This window comes from Lycium barbarum, chromosome 11 (assembly GCF_019175385.1).
Source record: "Lycium barbarum isolate Lr01 chromosome 11, ASM1917538v2, whole genome shotgun sequence".
Taxonomy (NCBI): domain Eukaryota; kingdom Viridiplantae; phylum Streptophyta; class Magnoliopsida; order Solanales; family Solanaceae; genus Lycium; species Lycium barbarum.
The window spans coordinates 62,659,083-62,674,474 of record NC_083347.1 but is presented as its reverse complement, the minus strand read 5'-3'; the positions used below and the strand labels follow the sequence as shown (position 1 = coordinate 62,674,474).

Sequence of the window (15,392 nt, the reverse complement as noted above, 5' to 3'; positions counted from 1 at the left end):
CAACTCTTCGTATCAAAGCAAAATTATTTTGCATGATACATGATTTGTGCTCAATATGTACCATGTCTTAACTTCCTTTTTACCAAGAAGAAGTGGATAAAATCTCATTTATATCGATCCAAAAAAAAAGAATATTAATTGAATTGAAAGGGAAAACGACATAGATGCTATATCAGCACACGTAGAAAATAAGCCTCGTGAACATTCTACACAGTTGAGATCTACTAGAGACTTTTTCATTTGCAGACATGTTTTGGTATTTTTTGGATATGCTTGATACAGAAGAATGTCTTTTGCAGTTCCAGATGTGTGTGTTGCTACTATAAACTGCGCCCGCCACCCTCCCCTCCCCCCCCCCCCCCCCCTCCCGGCCCCAAACCCCCACCCACAACATCTGTATAAAAACGTGGACCACCTTTAGTCAAAAGATGCCAATAAGAACTTGAATCTCCAGCACCCTTAGTTTCACTTTTTCTATATAGTATTTTAGGTAGTATGAATTCAGTTACTTCTTAGTTTGCCTTGTTTTAGTATACCTTAATTGAGTTTGGAATCATTACTTATTATTCACTTGGTCAGTGTGCATTGTGGTTTTTTCATGTGCAAGTTAGTATATCTTTCTTCCTCTTGATACAGATGCCTCAAAAACAGTTTATCCTGTAATATTCACGGATTATCAATGTGTTAAGGTTTATGACATAGCTGTAAATAAAATATCTTCAGCTTGAGACTTGTTCAAACAAGGCAGATGGTGACAAGGACATGAATGAATCTCAGTTGTCAGGAAATAAACATCTATCTCAAAGTAAGCAATCAGATTCATCAAGCAGTCCCAACTCTTCTGTAGGTTTGGTCAATTCCTCCTCTGTGGAAGAAGTCGGAATGGGCAGGGGCCCTTCAACCAGTATCAGAAATTTAGGTTCCACGAATGAGGTAATTTTCTATTTATTTAACGAAGTTTAAATTTTTTGTTTTTATTTAGTGGATAATGAGCAGAAAGCCTTATAAATCATAGGTTGAGGGAACTTAGTGTAATATTGTAGGTTAGATTAAATTCTGCCAGCAAATTGCATGAAAGCCTGTCTTTCTTTCTTCACCTCTCATATCCCTGGATCAAGCATTATACCTTTCAGACTGCTTTGGTTAGACACTTTAATTCATCGAAAGTTTAACTTTTGGGAGGAGAGGAAGTTGAACAGGTTTTGTGCATGTGACTAAGATTTTGTTGCTCTTAACCTTGTATTTTGGATAAGAAATGTCTTTTTGTTTTTCACCGCCCATAAGAAAGCATGTCTAAAAATAAACGTTCTGTAGTATCTGTTAATTTTGATCTTTTTATAAAGAGCCTGTTTGGATGGGCTTAAAAAAAGCAGCTTATAAGCTGGAAACAACTTATAAGCCAAAAAAAATAAAAAATTGGGGTAGTCCAACTTATTTTTTTTAGCTTATAAGTTGTTTTCAGCTTATAAGCTGCTTTAGATAAGCTAAGCCAAACGGGTCCAATTAATTTTTTGGGCTTATTTTAAGCACAAAATGACTTTAAGCTAGCCAGCCAAACACTCAAAAAAGCTGAAAACAGCTTATCGGCAACTTATAAGCCAATCCAAACAGGCTCAAAATCTGTTTATCCTTCATATCTTTTGCTTCTGGCGAATTTGCTCCTTTCTATGAATTTCATGGAGCCAACGCTACAATATCTGCATTCAGAGCTAACAAACAGGCTCTACTTGGAACTCTTGAAGGAACATCAGACTCATGTCCCAAAGGAGATCCAAAACCTTGACAAAGGAAATTATGGTCAGCCTGTGCACAACATTGAAAGAGAAAAAGAGTCGGAATCTCACCACTCTCTGGACAAGCTTCAAGCATCTCAAAGCCAAACATCTGACATGGGTGGATCAAATAGCCAACAAGCTCTTCATAAACCAGATCAAGGAACAAAATCTTAAGTCCTTCAATTCCTGAACGAGGAAAATCTGAGAGCTTTCCAAAGTGGTAAAAGTGGAACTTCTCATCCTCCAAAGTCATTTTCGAGACATGTATTAATATTATCTTGGTTTGCCTTAGTTTTCTACAGAATGCCACATGGTTATCTGATAGATTGTTTTTGCTCAGATTGGAAGATGATGATCATGTTTTTCGCGTATGATCTTTGATTGGTCAGAATTGATTGTGATGCCGATGTTGCCTCAGTTGAAGTTCTGAGAATTCCCGGAGCCGATTATGTACAGGTCATCTATCATCTGAGGAGTAGTGCATTTGTTGGAAACGCCACACAACCGGATTGTGCTTGTTCTGACACAGCTGATACTCTTTGTATAGTTGTATGGCTGGTAGACAGTCAAACTAGTTTTCCACTGGACTAAGCCATAAAATTTTCTTGCAACTCTTTCCTCCGTTGTCAATTACAACTTGTAACGATGTCCCTCAAATAACTACGATAAAAAACTTGTGGCATTCAATTGTAAAGGAAGTTGGATAGATCCACAGTAGAGAATATTTGGGAGACATGAATATTTGGGAGACATGATTATTTAGGTTCGGTGTCTTGTTTCAAATTCATTGCTGCAAGCAGTTTATAGAGTAAATTCCTCATATGGTCACTCAACTTAAGGAAATTACCTAATAAAGTCATTTTTTTTCCTCGTATGGTCATTCAAGTTTATGTATTTGCATTAAAAAGTAACAAGGGTCAAAAGTCACTTTAAAAATAAAAGAAAAAGCGCCAAAGTAGTCCCTTAAGTTTGGATTTCGAGTTAAAATATCCCTTATTTTTTTAACACCGAACAATAATAGTCCTCCAATTATTTTTCGCTTTCTTACTTCATAAATAGATTGTGTTCGTCCTACATATAAGTTCATAACATAGAATTAAAAAAAAAAACAAATCATTATATTTAAAAGTAAAAAGAAATAAAGAGTGTTAACATAAAAGATAAATTAAGTACTAAATTTTTTAAATGAGATAAAGGAGAGGAACAACTATTGTTCGAAATTGGGAGAGATATTTAAATTTTTTAGCAAGGTTGAAGGGGGGAAATAATTTTCACCCAAATAATACTACAAGATTGAAAACATCAAAGATTAATTTAGTACACAATGGTGATATAGAATCTACTCATTTTATGTGATGTCGAATAATTTATATTATTATGATGATCTCCTTCAATATGTAGCTATGCTTTTTTCTTTATGAGAACCCTTTATGATTAATCTTTACATATGAATTTTTTACCTATTAGGACCTAGTCTTTTTTTTTTTTTTTGAAGGAATTCATCGTCTTCCTTATTAATTATGAATTTTCTGGCAATAATTTCTACCGTAGAAGAAATTAACTACTAATTTAAATTATTTTATCAAAACAAAGATTACTCATAAAATGAATAAATAGAAAATATTATTTTATTGTTGAACTCCTAAGTTTCCAAGCAAATGGAGTACATATAGGATATTTCATATTCTTTTTTTAGCAGTGATTTTTTTTTTCATTTCTGAAGTTATCAATCACAATTTTTTGTGTACTTCGTTACTTTTAATACCATTGTTAGAGTTTTACTAAAATTGTATTATTTTGAATCATTAAAAAGTTAGTATTTTATGTTAAAAAATGAGGGATATTTTAACTCAAATTCCAAACTCAAGGGACTACTTTGACCCTTTTTCTTTTACTTTTAAAGTGACTTTTGATCATTGTTACTGGAAAATGCACATACTTGAATGACCATATGAGAAACAAAAAAAAAAAAGAAAAATGACTTTAATAAGTAGTTTACTCAAATTGAGTGGCCATTTGAGGATTGAATCCAGTTTATACTCTCCAATTTTATTCACCTACCTAGCTTGTTTTGGGACCTCCAAGGTTGACATAGGGACCCTTTTTGCGCTTTGTATTTTTGAAAAAATTGAAGACCTACTTATATAGAATCGAGGGGTTTGTAATTTGGTCGTTACTTGTGTTTTCTCCTCTTCCTCTATTGCTAGGATAGATTTATAAACTTCACACTAATGATTGTTTGGAAGTTGGAATAGTTTTGACTCTGTCTAACCACCTCGCATTCTCCTAGGACATTTTCCAACCTTAGCAAGGGTTACTGTCAAGAATTAAGTGAGAAGATCTGTCATATCCCGAACTTTGGTCTGGGCAGACTGGTACTTGGTGCCTGAACTTGACCGAGCGAACCACATACATAACTTGACATATCATGAAAGATATGTGAGAATATAAATCATGTTTAAATAATGAAGTATGAATAAGTTTTATAATAGAGATGCTGAAATAATTCTCAAAATGTAAAACATATAGTCGCAATGGCTAAAGACATCATGTAACACCTCATGCCTTCGGGCTAAGGTTGACCTGTAAGATGGGGATATAATGAAACCAAGATGGGAAGTGTTTTGAAACCTATAAAAGGTATAAGAAGAGTCTTTGGGCAAAGTAAGTCGGAAGCTACTCTACGGAGCTTGTTTTCTAGCGAGTTTGCACCAGATCTTACTTAATGTTAGTATTCGGAAAAATACATAAGGAATTTCAGAAAACGTAAAACATGAAACCTGTAACCTTTGAAATAGCTTTCCATCCATATATGGTGTAGCCACAACAGACATATGTACAAAACGTTTTGTACGTTTTACTAAACAGTGTTCTACCGACTTACGACAGAATTTACGGTCCGTGAAATTTGGCCGTAAAATGATTTACGGTCCATGAAATCTGGCCGTAAAAATGCCCAAAATCAAACACACTATTACAGATTCACAGTAGACTTTATGGGCCGTAAATCTGATTTATGGGCTGTAAAATGGGCGTAAAACCGGTCTGACAACAACTTTAAAACTTTATTTTCTTGTTTTTTCACTTCATTCTTCACATCCTCAAGCCCTAGAACGACCATTCTCTCTTCTCCTCATCCTCATACATTAAGGTAAGTCCCTCCTATGTATTCCTAAGTGAATTTTAATGATTATACATGAATTCTAAGTGAAATCATATACTGCCAACCTACGGTTTTCAAAAAAACCCTTCTCAAAGATTCAAGTGTGAAGGCTTTTGGGTTTCTTCTTCAAAGATTGAATTTTTCTTCGAGTTTAGGAGTAGTGAAGGTATGTAAGGCTAATTCTCTACGTGTGGGAATATTAAGTAAGATGACGTTGATGGCCTACATTTATATAGAAGGAGATCATTACAAAAAATGAATGGCACTTAAGATTAATGAAGCCATGTGGCCAATGTCTAAGAAGTTGTCACAAGAGATAGAGTGTAATGTAAGGTGAACAGATTAGCAGAACCCATATTTCCCTATGGAGTCATAGAGCATCCTTTAGGACGAGTTAATTTAATATAGAGGTATGCAAGCCCTTATGAGAGTCTAATAGTCCATGGGGGCCAGAATGTAAGTAAAGAGTAACCAAGGTGGTATCGTAAGCATGATCCTCCCCGAGGATGAGGTGATTAAGAGAGTTAGAATATAAGGTTGTCAAGTAACGAATAATAATCATAAAACGTAAGCATGTAATCCTTATCGTATCCTAGACATGTAGTTGAGTCGTGTTTTGTTCCTTATCATGAGTCCCACAGAAGATAGAAAGACAGTTTCACGGATGATCAGTTTATAAGGAATAAGTTACGTGCTCCCAAAAGCTAAAGAGTAAGTTTCCCAAAATGCTTGATGTATATATATTATGCATGTCATATAAGAATTTGTTGCATTGCATTGCATCTCGTTCATTGCATGTTCAGAGATGGTATGCCCTATGGACGGACTATGAAACCCATAGGCGCACAGTTATACAGTTGCCTTCGGGGCTATGCATATACAGTTGCCTTCGGCGCTATGCATATACAGTTGCCTTCTGGGCTATGCATATACGGTTGCCTTCGGGGCTATGCATATACGGTTGCCTTCGGGGCTATGCATATACGGTTGCCTTCGGGGCTATGCATATTAGTTGCCTTCGGGGCTATGCATATACAGATGGTTCCTATGGACGGGCTATGGCACACATAGGTGCTACCTCGAGCATTTCATATGTACTGCATTGCATTGATATCATATGTTGTATTCATTTGGCCAATTAGGGCTTACAGGAAAGTAAAGAAAGAATCTAATGAACAGTGATCCCAAGTATTACAGTGAACGATCCCAGAACGTCGCTCCACATAGCGGCCCAAAAGAATATCATCAAAAAGACTAAGAAGATTCAGAGAGACAAAAGTACAGTAAGATCTAAGATATGTTTCCATAGAAAGTTACAGAGTCCTTAGTTATGGTTTGATTTAATTGCCTTTCAGTTGCTCTTTCTAAGCTTCTATTTTATCGAATATGTTTCATGTCTGCCTTACGTACTCGGTAAAATCTTTCGTTACTGACGTCCCATGGTCGGGGGCGCTGCATTTTTTATGTTTCACATTGCAGGTTCAGGATTACCGAGTGGAAGGCGTGCCTTCTAGATGGTACAAATGTTCAGCGAGATGGTGTAACCTCCATTTCTTCCTGGAGCCGAGTCAGGTCTTGTACTTTTATGTATAGAGATTATGGGTAAGTCCTGGCCCTGTCCCGACAGCTTGTCAGTTGTACTGTTTTAGTTATCCTAGAGGCTTCATGGACGTCTGTGGTTAGGTTCAGTCGTGTACAGGTTTTACTTTCAGTTATACAAACCGAGCATCATATAGTTCATGTTTACAGATTATCAAAGTTTACTATGTCATGTGCACCCATTACAGGGTTATTGTAGTTGTATGTAGAATGTAGTCCGCTACAGTCGAGACTGGGGTGTGACATGTATCGTGAAATACAGTGCACCAGCAAAAGGAACGTAAGTACATTGGAATAGCACTCACATGTTAAACCAACTGAATGAAGAATTAACAATGGGGTGTTGGGGGAATGGACAACCCAAATCATAAACATAAGTCATAACATAATATTGGAAACTGAAATGAAATTGAAGCATGAGAATAACTGAAGTTGAGTATCATAACCATAAGCGCCCTTTGTTGACATGGGGGAAATCACCTGTTTATAAAAGTTTATAACATGTGGCCTCTGACCCAATTATAAGCACACAACATGTGGCATCAGGCCCAAGTATGTGTATATAACATGTGGCATCAGGCCCAAGTATGCGTATATAACATGTAGCCTCGGGCCAAAGTACAGGAGTTTATCATTTCGTAATTTATATCATGAGTATGTGAATCATAAGGTCATCATACTATAGTTCTAACATGTACACATAGTATCAATATCATGAGACATGGAATCATAGAGAATTTTTAGAAATTACAGTAATCACACTTCATGGACATTTCGTGTTTCATGTTTGAAACTCATGGAAATCTAAACATGAGCATACATAGATGACGTGATGATGTTCGGAATGATATACATGAACGACATATGACACTTTATCATTAAAATATAGAAGAGCTAATGCTTTTCGTGAACTAGGGATAACTCTACTCTTGAAGCGAATTTCATGGTAATCATGGAAGAACATTGAGTCGGGAAGAACAACGATGTTCCTACACGTAGAGCGTTAGCGTTACATTCCTTTAGTTGCTCCAATCTAACGAACTAAACTGATTCTCTGACAAAGAACACCAAAACCCCTGCTTTGCGTGCTTGGGAAGGATTTATCATGGAAATCCTGTGTTTTGGATGATGATTCATGTTAGTAATCATGAATTCATATTAGAAACGCATAGGAATCGCTAGAGCGACCTCACCTTGACATGGGAGGATAAGGAGAGAAGAAAATAACAGCTTAGGACTAGCGAATAGAGTTAGAATGAACTAATTCTGAAAGTTTTGCGTAATTGTCATATTTATAGGTCGAGACAAAAAGTCCCCTAAGCCCGCATCGTGAGCTCCATCACGAGCTCCTTGGTAATGATAAGTTGCGCGACCTGAGCTGCCGCGTGAGGACAACCTTTCTTGACTCCCGTACTTAGTCAAAATTCGTGATTTTTCACTGGGCAACGACCCTAGGTTGTGGCCCGACCTCAAAGGTGACCAATTTGGTTTCTTTGGGCCTCACATTGCGAGCCCCTCTGGGACCAAAACAAAGAATATTTTCTAGTTCATTTTGTTTCAATCCTTTGCTCGGGAGTACGAGGCATTACATTATCTCCCTCTTGAGATCATTCGTCCTCGAATGATCGATCATGGTTTATGTTAAGCGTACATAACATGCATGACATAATCTTTCATGACCATACCTAGCGCATCTCTCTTTGAAATCATAAACATGAATACTCTACGTAGAACTTTAGAAAGGAAATTCGTAGGCATGAATAACACGGTCATTGAAACGTGAACATGGACATGACATGAGTACATGAACATGAGAAGCACAGCATGAAACATTAATACTGGTATACTATGCATAACATAACATGAGACATGAGTACGTGAAGATTCTGAACGTCGTAACATGAGACATAGATATGTGAGGTATTTACCTTAGACATCTTCTACCTGTTCAACAAATAGTTGCGGATATCTTGAATTCATATCCTCCTCATCTTTGCATGTAGCCTCTTCAACCTTTTGATTCCTCCATGACACTTTCACTGAAGCGACTTTGTTAGTTCTCAACTTGTGAACTTGACGATTAAGAATGGCCACAGGAATGTCTTCGTAAGTTAGGCTATCTTTAACCCCTATGCTTACAAGGGATGGATCTCCCACAGCTCTTCAACATGGATGCATAAAACACAGGGTGCACGAAAACAAACTCTTGTGGTAACTCTAGCTCATAAGCCATTTGATCAATCATTCGCATGCTGCTATATGGTCCAACATATCTGGGACTAAGCATCCCTTTATAATTCCCAAATCGCATAACACACTTCACAGGCGAAAATTTCAAGAACACACAATCATTTACATGAAATTCTAAATCTCTACGATGCGCGTTCGAATACAACTTGTGAAGACTCTGAGCCCTTTTTAAACACTCTTGAATCAACTTAACCTTCTCCATAACCCTATGGACCAAGTCTGATGTAAGCCCGGAAAGCTCCAATGACATGAAGGTAGTTCTACTTTCAAGAGACCATGGAAAACAAGCCAAGAAGAGTTTAACATTATGTGGTCGGGTCTTTTGTTCATTAGTATAATGAGGCATGTAATGAAGGATATTTATTATTTTTCTACCTTACTTAGCCCTAGTATAAATAGAATAGGATGAGGTTCATTTTATTAGTTTTTTGATGACGTTTGATGTTGAGGCTGTTTGTTAATTTCGGGGAAGGCCCTCTTATCTCTTCAATGAACCTCTCTTGGATGCTCAAGTAAGGATTTCCATGTATGAGTTCATTTCTCTTCTCCTTAGGATTGAATACAATTATTACATTTTAAATGTTAGATTATCCCTTCTTTTCTTCTGAAGTGTATTCTCCCTCATTTCTATTTCTTATTCATATCTTTTATTGTATCTTACTTGGATTGTGGTTCAATTTATTTTTCTTACATCTTGAATCACATCAATTGGCATATTTGAGGAGAAACGGGCTCCGGAATTCAAAAAAATTAAAGAAGGGTTCTTCAACCTCACATGAACACCAAGAACAATTAAAGAAAACAATAAAAGGATAGGAAGATTAAGAGAATTGTTGGGGATAACACACACCTAAGTTATTAATTACCTAGGCATATGTAAATGCAGCCAATAATCTTTAATCTAGGATAATAAGAAAGAACAGATAAATCTGTAACACCTCGTATCTTTGGTCTAAGAATTGACCCAAAATCCGGGGACATAATTGAACCAAGAAGTGTAGGAAGTGTTTTGGAACTTATAAGAGGTATAAGAAAAGTTTGGGGAAAATTAAATTTGGAATCTGCATTACAGACCATGTTTCCAAGTGAGTTTGCACAAGGCCTCACTTAAAGCGAGGGCAAAAGCTATAAGGAATCTTGGTAAGCTCTCTTGATGAAATTGTAGCATTTGAATTAGCTTTCCATCCATATAAGGATCAGGTCAAACGGATCTCTGTAAAAAATGTTATGCTTATTTTCCTGAAGCTCGCTCGGCAAACCCCCAAGCGAGCTTGGAGCTTCCGCGGGTCCCACTTGGGAAAGTCGGTTCCACCGACTTTCAAGGGGTATAAGAACCCCATCAACCCCATTTTTTCATCATTTTACATTCTCATGAGTCCTAGAAAACTCCTAACACATCCCCTAAACAATTATAGCCCATTAAATCAAGAATTTAACAAGATTACACCAAACTAGTCCATGAAAGGTAATTGTTCTTGCTTGTACTTGATGTTGTGGTGAGTTTGGTCTTGAAGAAAGTTGGTGTGGCTAAAGTTCTTTAATTATAAGGTATGTTCTTCATCCTATCTCTTATGTTGAGTTGATTTGAAGGTTTGACAAGTCTTAAAAGTGAAAATAGTTATGGAGGAAAGGTCATAAAGTGTTGTGTTGTAGTTGTTGTGTTTATGGGTTGTTTTGAGCATGTTGTGGCCGTGTGGTTGGGCAGATTTACATGTATATGTATGGTATCTAATGTTGTTGGTGTATTGATGAGATTATGCTCCTTGATTAGGAAGAACGGAAGTGTATATTGTTGTTGTATGTTGAAAAACATCTTCTGGGATGTTTTATGGAATATTTTAGTATTGATGATGATGTGGTTGATATTAGTATTGCTATTGTTGTTGTTTGTGATTTCGGGCTAGGGATATAAACAGGAGAGGTGCTGCCCGAATTTCGGCAGATTTTAAGAGGATTTAATTTAAAGGCTTAAGACAAGCATATGACGATAAGCCTAACAATAGCATGAATGGTTTTATATATAGATTACGAGACTATGAATTATCCTAAGTATATTGCAAGACAAGAAGTAAGTTGGAAAGCCGAGAAGCAAGCTTCCAGGTATGTTAAGGTTGTTCCTTTTTTTTTTCTTGGCATGATTCCATAAATAGTAAGAGCGTAACAGATCTTGTGACTAGATATTTTTCAAGTATAACTTGTCATATTGTTGTATAGATTCCAAGTGTTATGTTATTCCTTCTGAGGGGTCATATCCCCCCCTATGTCCTTGAGCTTATAGAGAGGAAGAAGAGACATGTTACAAAATCAGTATTTTTCAGCATATGCATATATATTGCATGATATACATATATGTTTACTATACCTGACCTGCAGGTCATGGAGTTTACTATACCTGACCTGCGAGTCATGGAGTTTATGTTACATCCCGTGTTTTCAAGCGTTGGAAAGCGTGCGAGTCAAATGACACTAGTAACGCAAATGAGGTTATCCCTCAAGCTTATAGGTGGTTAGAGTGATTTCAGAAGTATCATGAAGATTAGAAGTTAAACAAATCAAATAAAATAAGTTTTGTCAAGGTTCGAAATTTATTTGAATGAAATACAGTCCGAGCTATAATATCCTGCATTTTGGGCTAGAAAAATTTGACCATCCAACATGAGCAAATTTATCCGAGCCTTGAGGATTTGGTCATATTCAAGTATGGGAATCAAGAGATCAATGTGTAAAAGGAATGACGTCCCGAAATTATTTAAGACTCGAAAGTGGAATGAAGGTGACTGGAAATAATATTTGTTTCTTTGTTACACCTCGTACTTTTGTACTTTGAGTTTCGTTGTGAGTTGGTCGTTACAAACATAAAGAGCGGGATTATCTTTGAGGTTATATGAGATTAGACATGTCCACCCTAAGTATACGAGGGTTTAAGTTCATGTTTAATAAGTATTGGAAGGGTTGGAGATTGAACGAACCGACGAGAATACGTTTCGACGAAGATTGAAGTTGGAGGGGTGATATACGGTCCGTAAATGGGAATTTAATTAATGCTCAAGACAAATTGGTTTAATTGCGGTATAATTATAGTGAGAAACAAGATTCTAGTATATGTATAAGTGGATAAGTGACTTTCCACGTGGGGCCTTTACAAATAAGCAACATATGACTCATAGTTATATTTGTCTATTTAATTCTGGCCTCTTTGTAGCCAAGACTTTATCACATAAATAACGGAAAAGGGTCAAAATTACCCCTGAACTTTGAAAAATAGTTTATTCATGCCCTTCGTTATACTTTAGGGCCAATTATACCCTTACCGTTATACTTTGGGCCAAATATACCCTTGAGTATAACGGCATGCCACGTGTCAGTCTATCATTGGCCAACTTATTTCCCTTTTTATTTTTTATCATCCGGATCATGATCATACAGATCCGACCCAAATCCATTTAGTATCCGACCCGTCACTAACTTATCACACCCAAATAAACATAAACCTAACAGATCTAACGCCTCTCTCTCTCTCTAAAAAAAATGCAAACCTCTATCATCTTCAACCTCCATAGCTGACTTCTCTATTGGAAATCCTAGGTTTTTCATGATCCGAATTCAGTCCATTTAAAGGCTCAAGAAGGTAGTGATTGTACATATATGCGTTCAACTGGTGCTGTTGTTATTGTTTCCCATTTTAAATTCGAGTCCATTTCTTGGTTTGTTTGTTGATTAATATATTCTGATTTTAACTTCTTCGTTAGATTCCTTTTTGTCTTAGTTATTTTTTTGTCTTTGATGTGTTCCCATGTGTTTCCCTTTTGTTGCAGCTTATTAAGATGATAAAAGTCAACTTATTCTTCCACCATGGTGGTGATTGGATTCGAGAACCACATATATTGTATGAAAAGAAATGGGTTCACTATTCAAGTTTTTTAAATCTGTTTTTTTTTTAAATCTGTTTTTTCTAAATCTGTTTTTTTATCTGTTTTTTAAATCTGTTTTTTAAATCTGTTTTTTTCTAAATCTGTTTTTTTATCTGTTTTTTAAATCTGTTTTTTAATCTGTTTTTTAAATCTGTTTTTGTTTTTTAAATCTGTTTTTTTTTTTAAATCTGTTTTTTTGTTTGTTTTTTTTTAAATCTGTGTAAATATTGAGCATTGTTTGTTTCTTATATATAGGGACTGCTTGATGCAGTAAAGAATGTATTGCCTGAAGCACATCAGAGATTTTGTGTAAAGCACATTGAGGCAAATTGGTGCAAAAGGTGGAGTAAAGGTGAGTTGAAGAAGCTTCTGTGGTGGGGTGCATGGTCCTCTTATGCTGAGGAGTTTGGAGACCAACTTGAACAGATGAAGCAGTTGGATAAACCTGCTGCAAAGGACTGTGTTGAAATGTGCAGAAACTGTGTTGGTTATGTGCAGAAACTGGTTAAATGTGAAGAAAAATGAGGCAAATGGAGCCGAGTTTAGAAAACTGAAAGAGGAAATATGATAACCAAAATGCTTTCATTTGGTCAATAGTATTTGTGTGCTTGTGTTGTTGTAATATGGTAGAAAGCAAATGTACCCTTAAGGCACGAACACATGTAATTGTCGTGGGGAAAAATACCTTTTACTTTTTTGTGTAATGGATGGTAATGTATAAATGAATTCGTACCAATGTTATCTGGTGTTATTCATGCTATCTGTGTTATTGATTTGGTGGTATCTGGTGTTATTCATGAATATGCCACACGACTATTTGCAATATTTGACGAACTGAAGTAGGTAAATATTTTTGTAAGCTGGGATTCTTGCAATACTAAAAGGAACACAGTGCATATCTCGTTTAAATAATGGACCATTAGGTTAGAAGGGGAAGTTGATGTGTAATGTAGTGGAGAAGGCAAAACAAACAACCAGTAGTCACCTGGTTAAATGGAATAAGCTTGAGTTAGAGGCAACCTTGGCTGCTTTGTCCTGGCCTATGGTGAATGCTGAATACTATGGCCAATTCAGTAACAAAATGGCCAAGGCCAAAGCTCTTTTACAGGGTATGAAACTGTGTGTTAGCATAAGTTCCTTTTATGTGATAGTGGAATCTGATCCCCAGCTGATTATTAACATGATTAACAACAAATCCAACATGTCATTGAACAGATTATTCACTATAAGAATATGGAAAAAAATAGTATAGCCAATTTGAATTACCAAAATATCAGATATTTAAAGCTCTGACTGTTATGTCCCGTGTTTTTGCATAATTGGAAATCGTGAAAATAATTAAGACTTGTATGTTATAAGAAGATAAATCGATTTTAGTCATTATGCCTATGTCGTTTATGAAAGTATTGGTGCTAAGACATCGGGGAAGGCCGAGGGCAAATTTGGAATTTCAGAAATTAGTTTCGGGAATTACAAAACGAGACTTCAACGAATTGGGCCAAGAAAAAAATTTGATAAAAATTGGAGCCCAAGTACTAGGGGTGGCCGGCCAAAGGCTTGGCCCAAGCCCCATTTTAAGTGGTCATGTGATTATCACATGACCCTTAATCAAGTATATATTATTATCCCCTTTAGAATTTTCAAGAAAGATCAATCAAACAAAAACAAAAAAAAAAAAAAAGAAAGGAGAGCTCAAGAACACCCTTCGGCCGAACCTATTCCCCAAAAACAAAATTTTTTCTAGCCTTTTGTTTTGATCATAAAAATCGTGTCCCTTTTGTAGTTGTAGCAAGTGCAAGACGCTCTTCAACGTGATACAATTTATTTGGCGAAAGGATCACGTTTGCGACAAGTCGGATTTTCAAGAAAAGGTAAGGATTTTGCCACTTTTGAGTTATGGAACTTGTATGAATGTTATAGTGATTAGAATTGCATGAAGATTCTGGGATTTTGGTGTGTATATGCATGGCGTGTGTGTGTGTGTGTGAAAGGTGTAGTGGCCGTGAGCTATGTGGTGTGGAAGGCAAGGTGAATTTGATTTTGTTTAGTTTGTTAGTTGCGTCGTTGTGGCATTTATGACGTAAATGAATGTTTAATGAGTTGAATTGGCATTGAAAATGGTTGCAGGTTCTTATGGGAAAGTATATGATTTTTGTATATTCTTGTATAATTATGAAAGTAAGACTTTAAATGTGAATTATGGTTGTTGCTAATGAATGTGGGATGAAACAATGCGAGTTAGTATGTTCGTCGTAGTTGTTGACGTTTCGGATGAAATATAGAAAGTGACGAATCCCTTGGACTTAAGTATATTGCCCGGAACATTATTGGAATGTGTTTGAATAACTTTGAATGAGTAAATGATTATGTTAATGTGGATGTTAATTTGATGTTGTGAGGTTTGGATGAAAGTTGTTAATTTGTGTAGAAAGGAAGAATGTTGACATTGGAGTGATTTTGCTATAATTTATGATGTTGTGATATTGTGGGTTGTTGTTGTTGATGTATATTGAGCCGAGCTAAGTCTCGGGGATGTTATATATATAGGGGAAATGCTGTCAAAATTTCGGTAGACAAAAATGAAGTTAAGGGAATTCTTAAGTTTTGAAATCTCTAATTGGTAACTTTGACCAATTGCAGATTCTGGACGAAACGGGATCTGAGTTTTGGGTGAGCATAAGACGCTTATAAGGT

General features: G+C 36.2%; 1 protein-coding gene and 1 long non-coding RNA gene across 8 annotated transcripts in view; both read left to right on the top strand.

Moving 5' to 3' along the window:
• The window catches only part of LOC132619321 (rho GTPase-activating protein REN1-like), an 88,401-nt gene extending 85,752 nt beyond the window's left edge, over nucleotides 1–2,649 (top strand). For 5 of the 7 annotated variants that reach the window (XM_060334257.1, XM_060334254.1, XM_060334258.1 and 2 more), the window contains 3 exons: nucleotides 724–933; nucleotides 1,743–1,995; nucleotides 2,116–2,649. In XM_060334257.1, coding sequence (XP_060190240.1) covers nucleotides 724–933; nucleotides 1,743–1,949 — 417 coding nt within the window. In that variant the 3' untranslated portion in view covers nucleotides 1,950–1,995; nucleotides 2,116–2,649. Of the gene's footprint in view, nucleotides 1–636; nucleotides 934–1,742; nucleotides 1,996–2,115 lie in introns of those variants that run through there. The other 2 variants (XM_060334255.1, XM_060334259.1) reach the window with 2 other exon arrangements.
• A 9,430-nt stretch (nucleotides 2,650–12,079) lies between these two features.
• LOC132618048 (uncharacterized) lies at nucleotides 12,080–13,458 on the top strand. Its single transcript, XR_009573931.1, has 2 exons — nucleotides 12,080–12,415; nucleotides 12,954–13,458. It is a non-coding gene; the product is annotated as an uncharacterized LOC132618048 (long non-coding RNA).
• The last annotated feature ends 1,934 nt before the right edge of the window (nucleotides 13,459–15,392 follow it).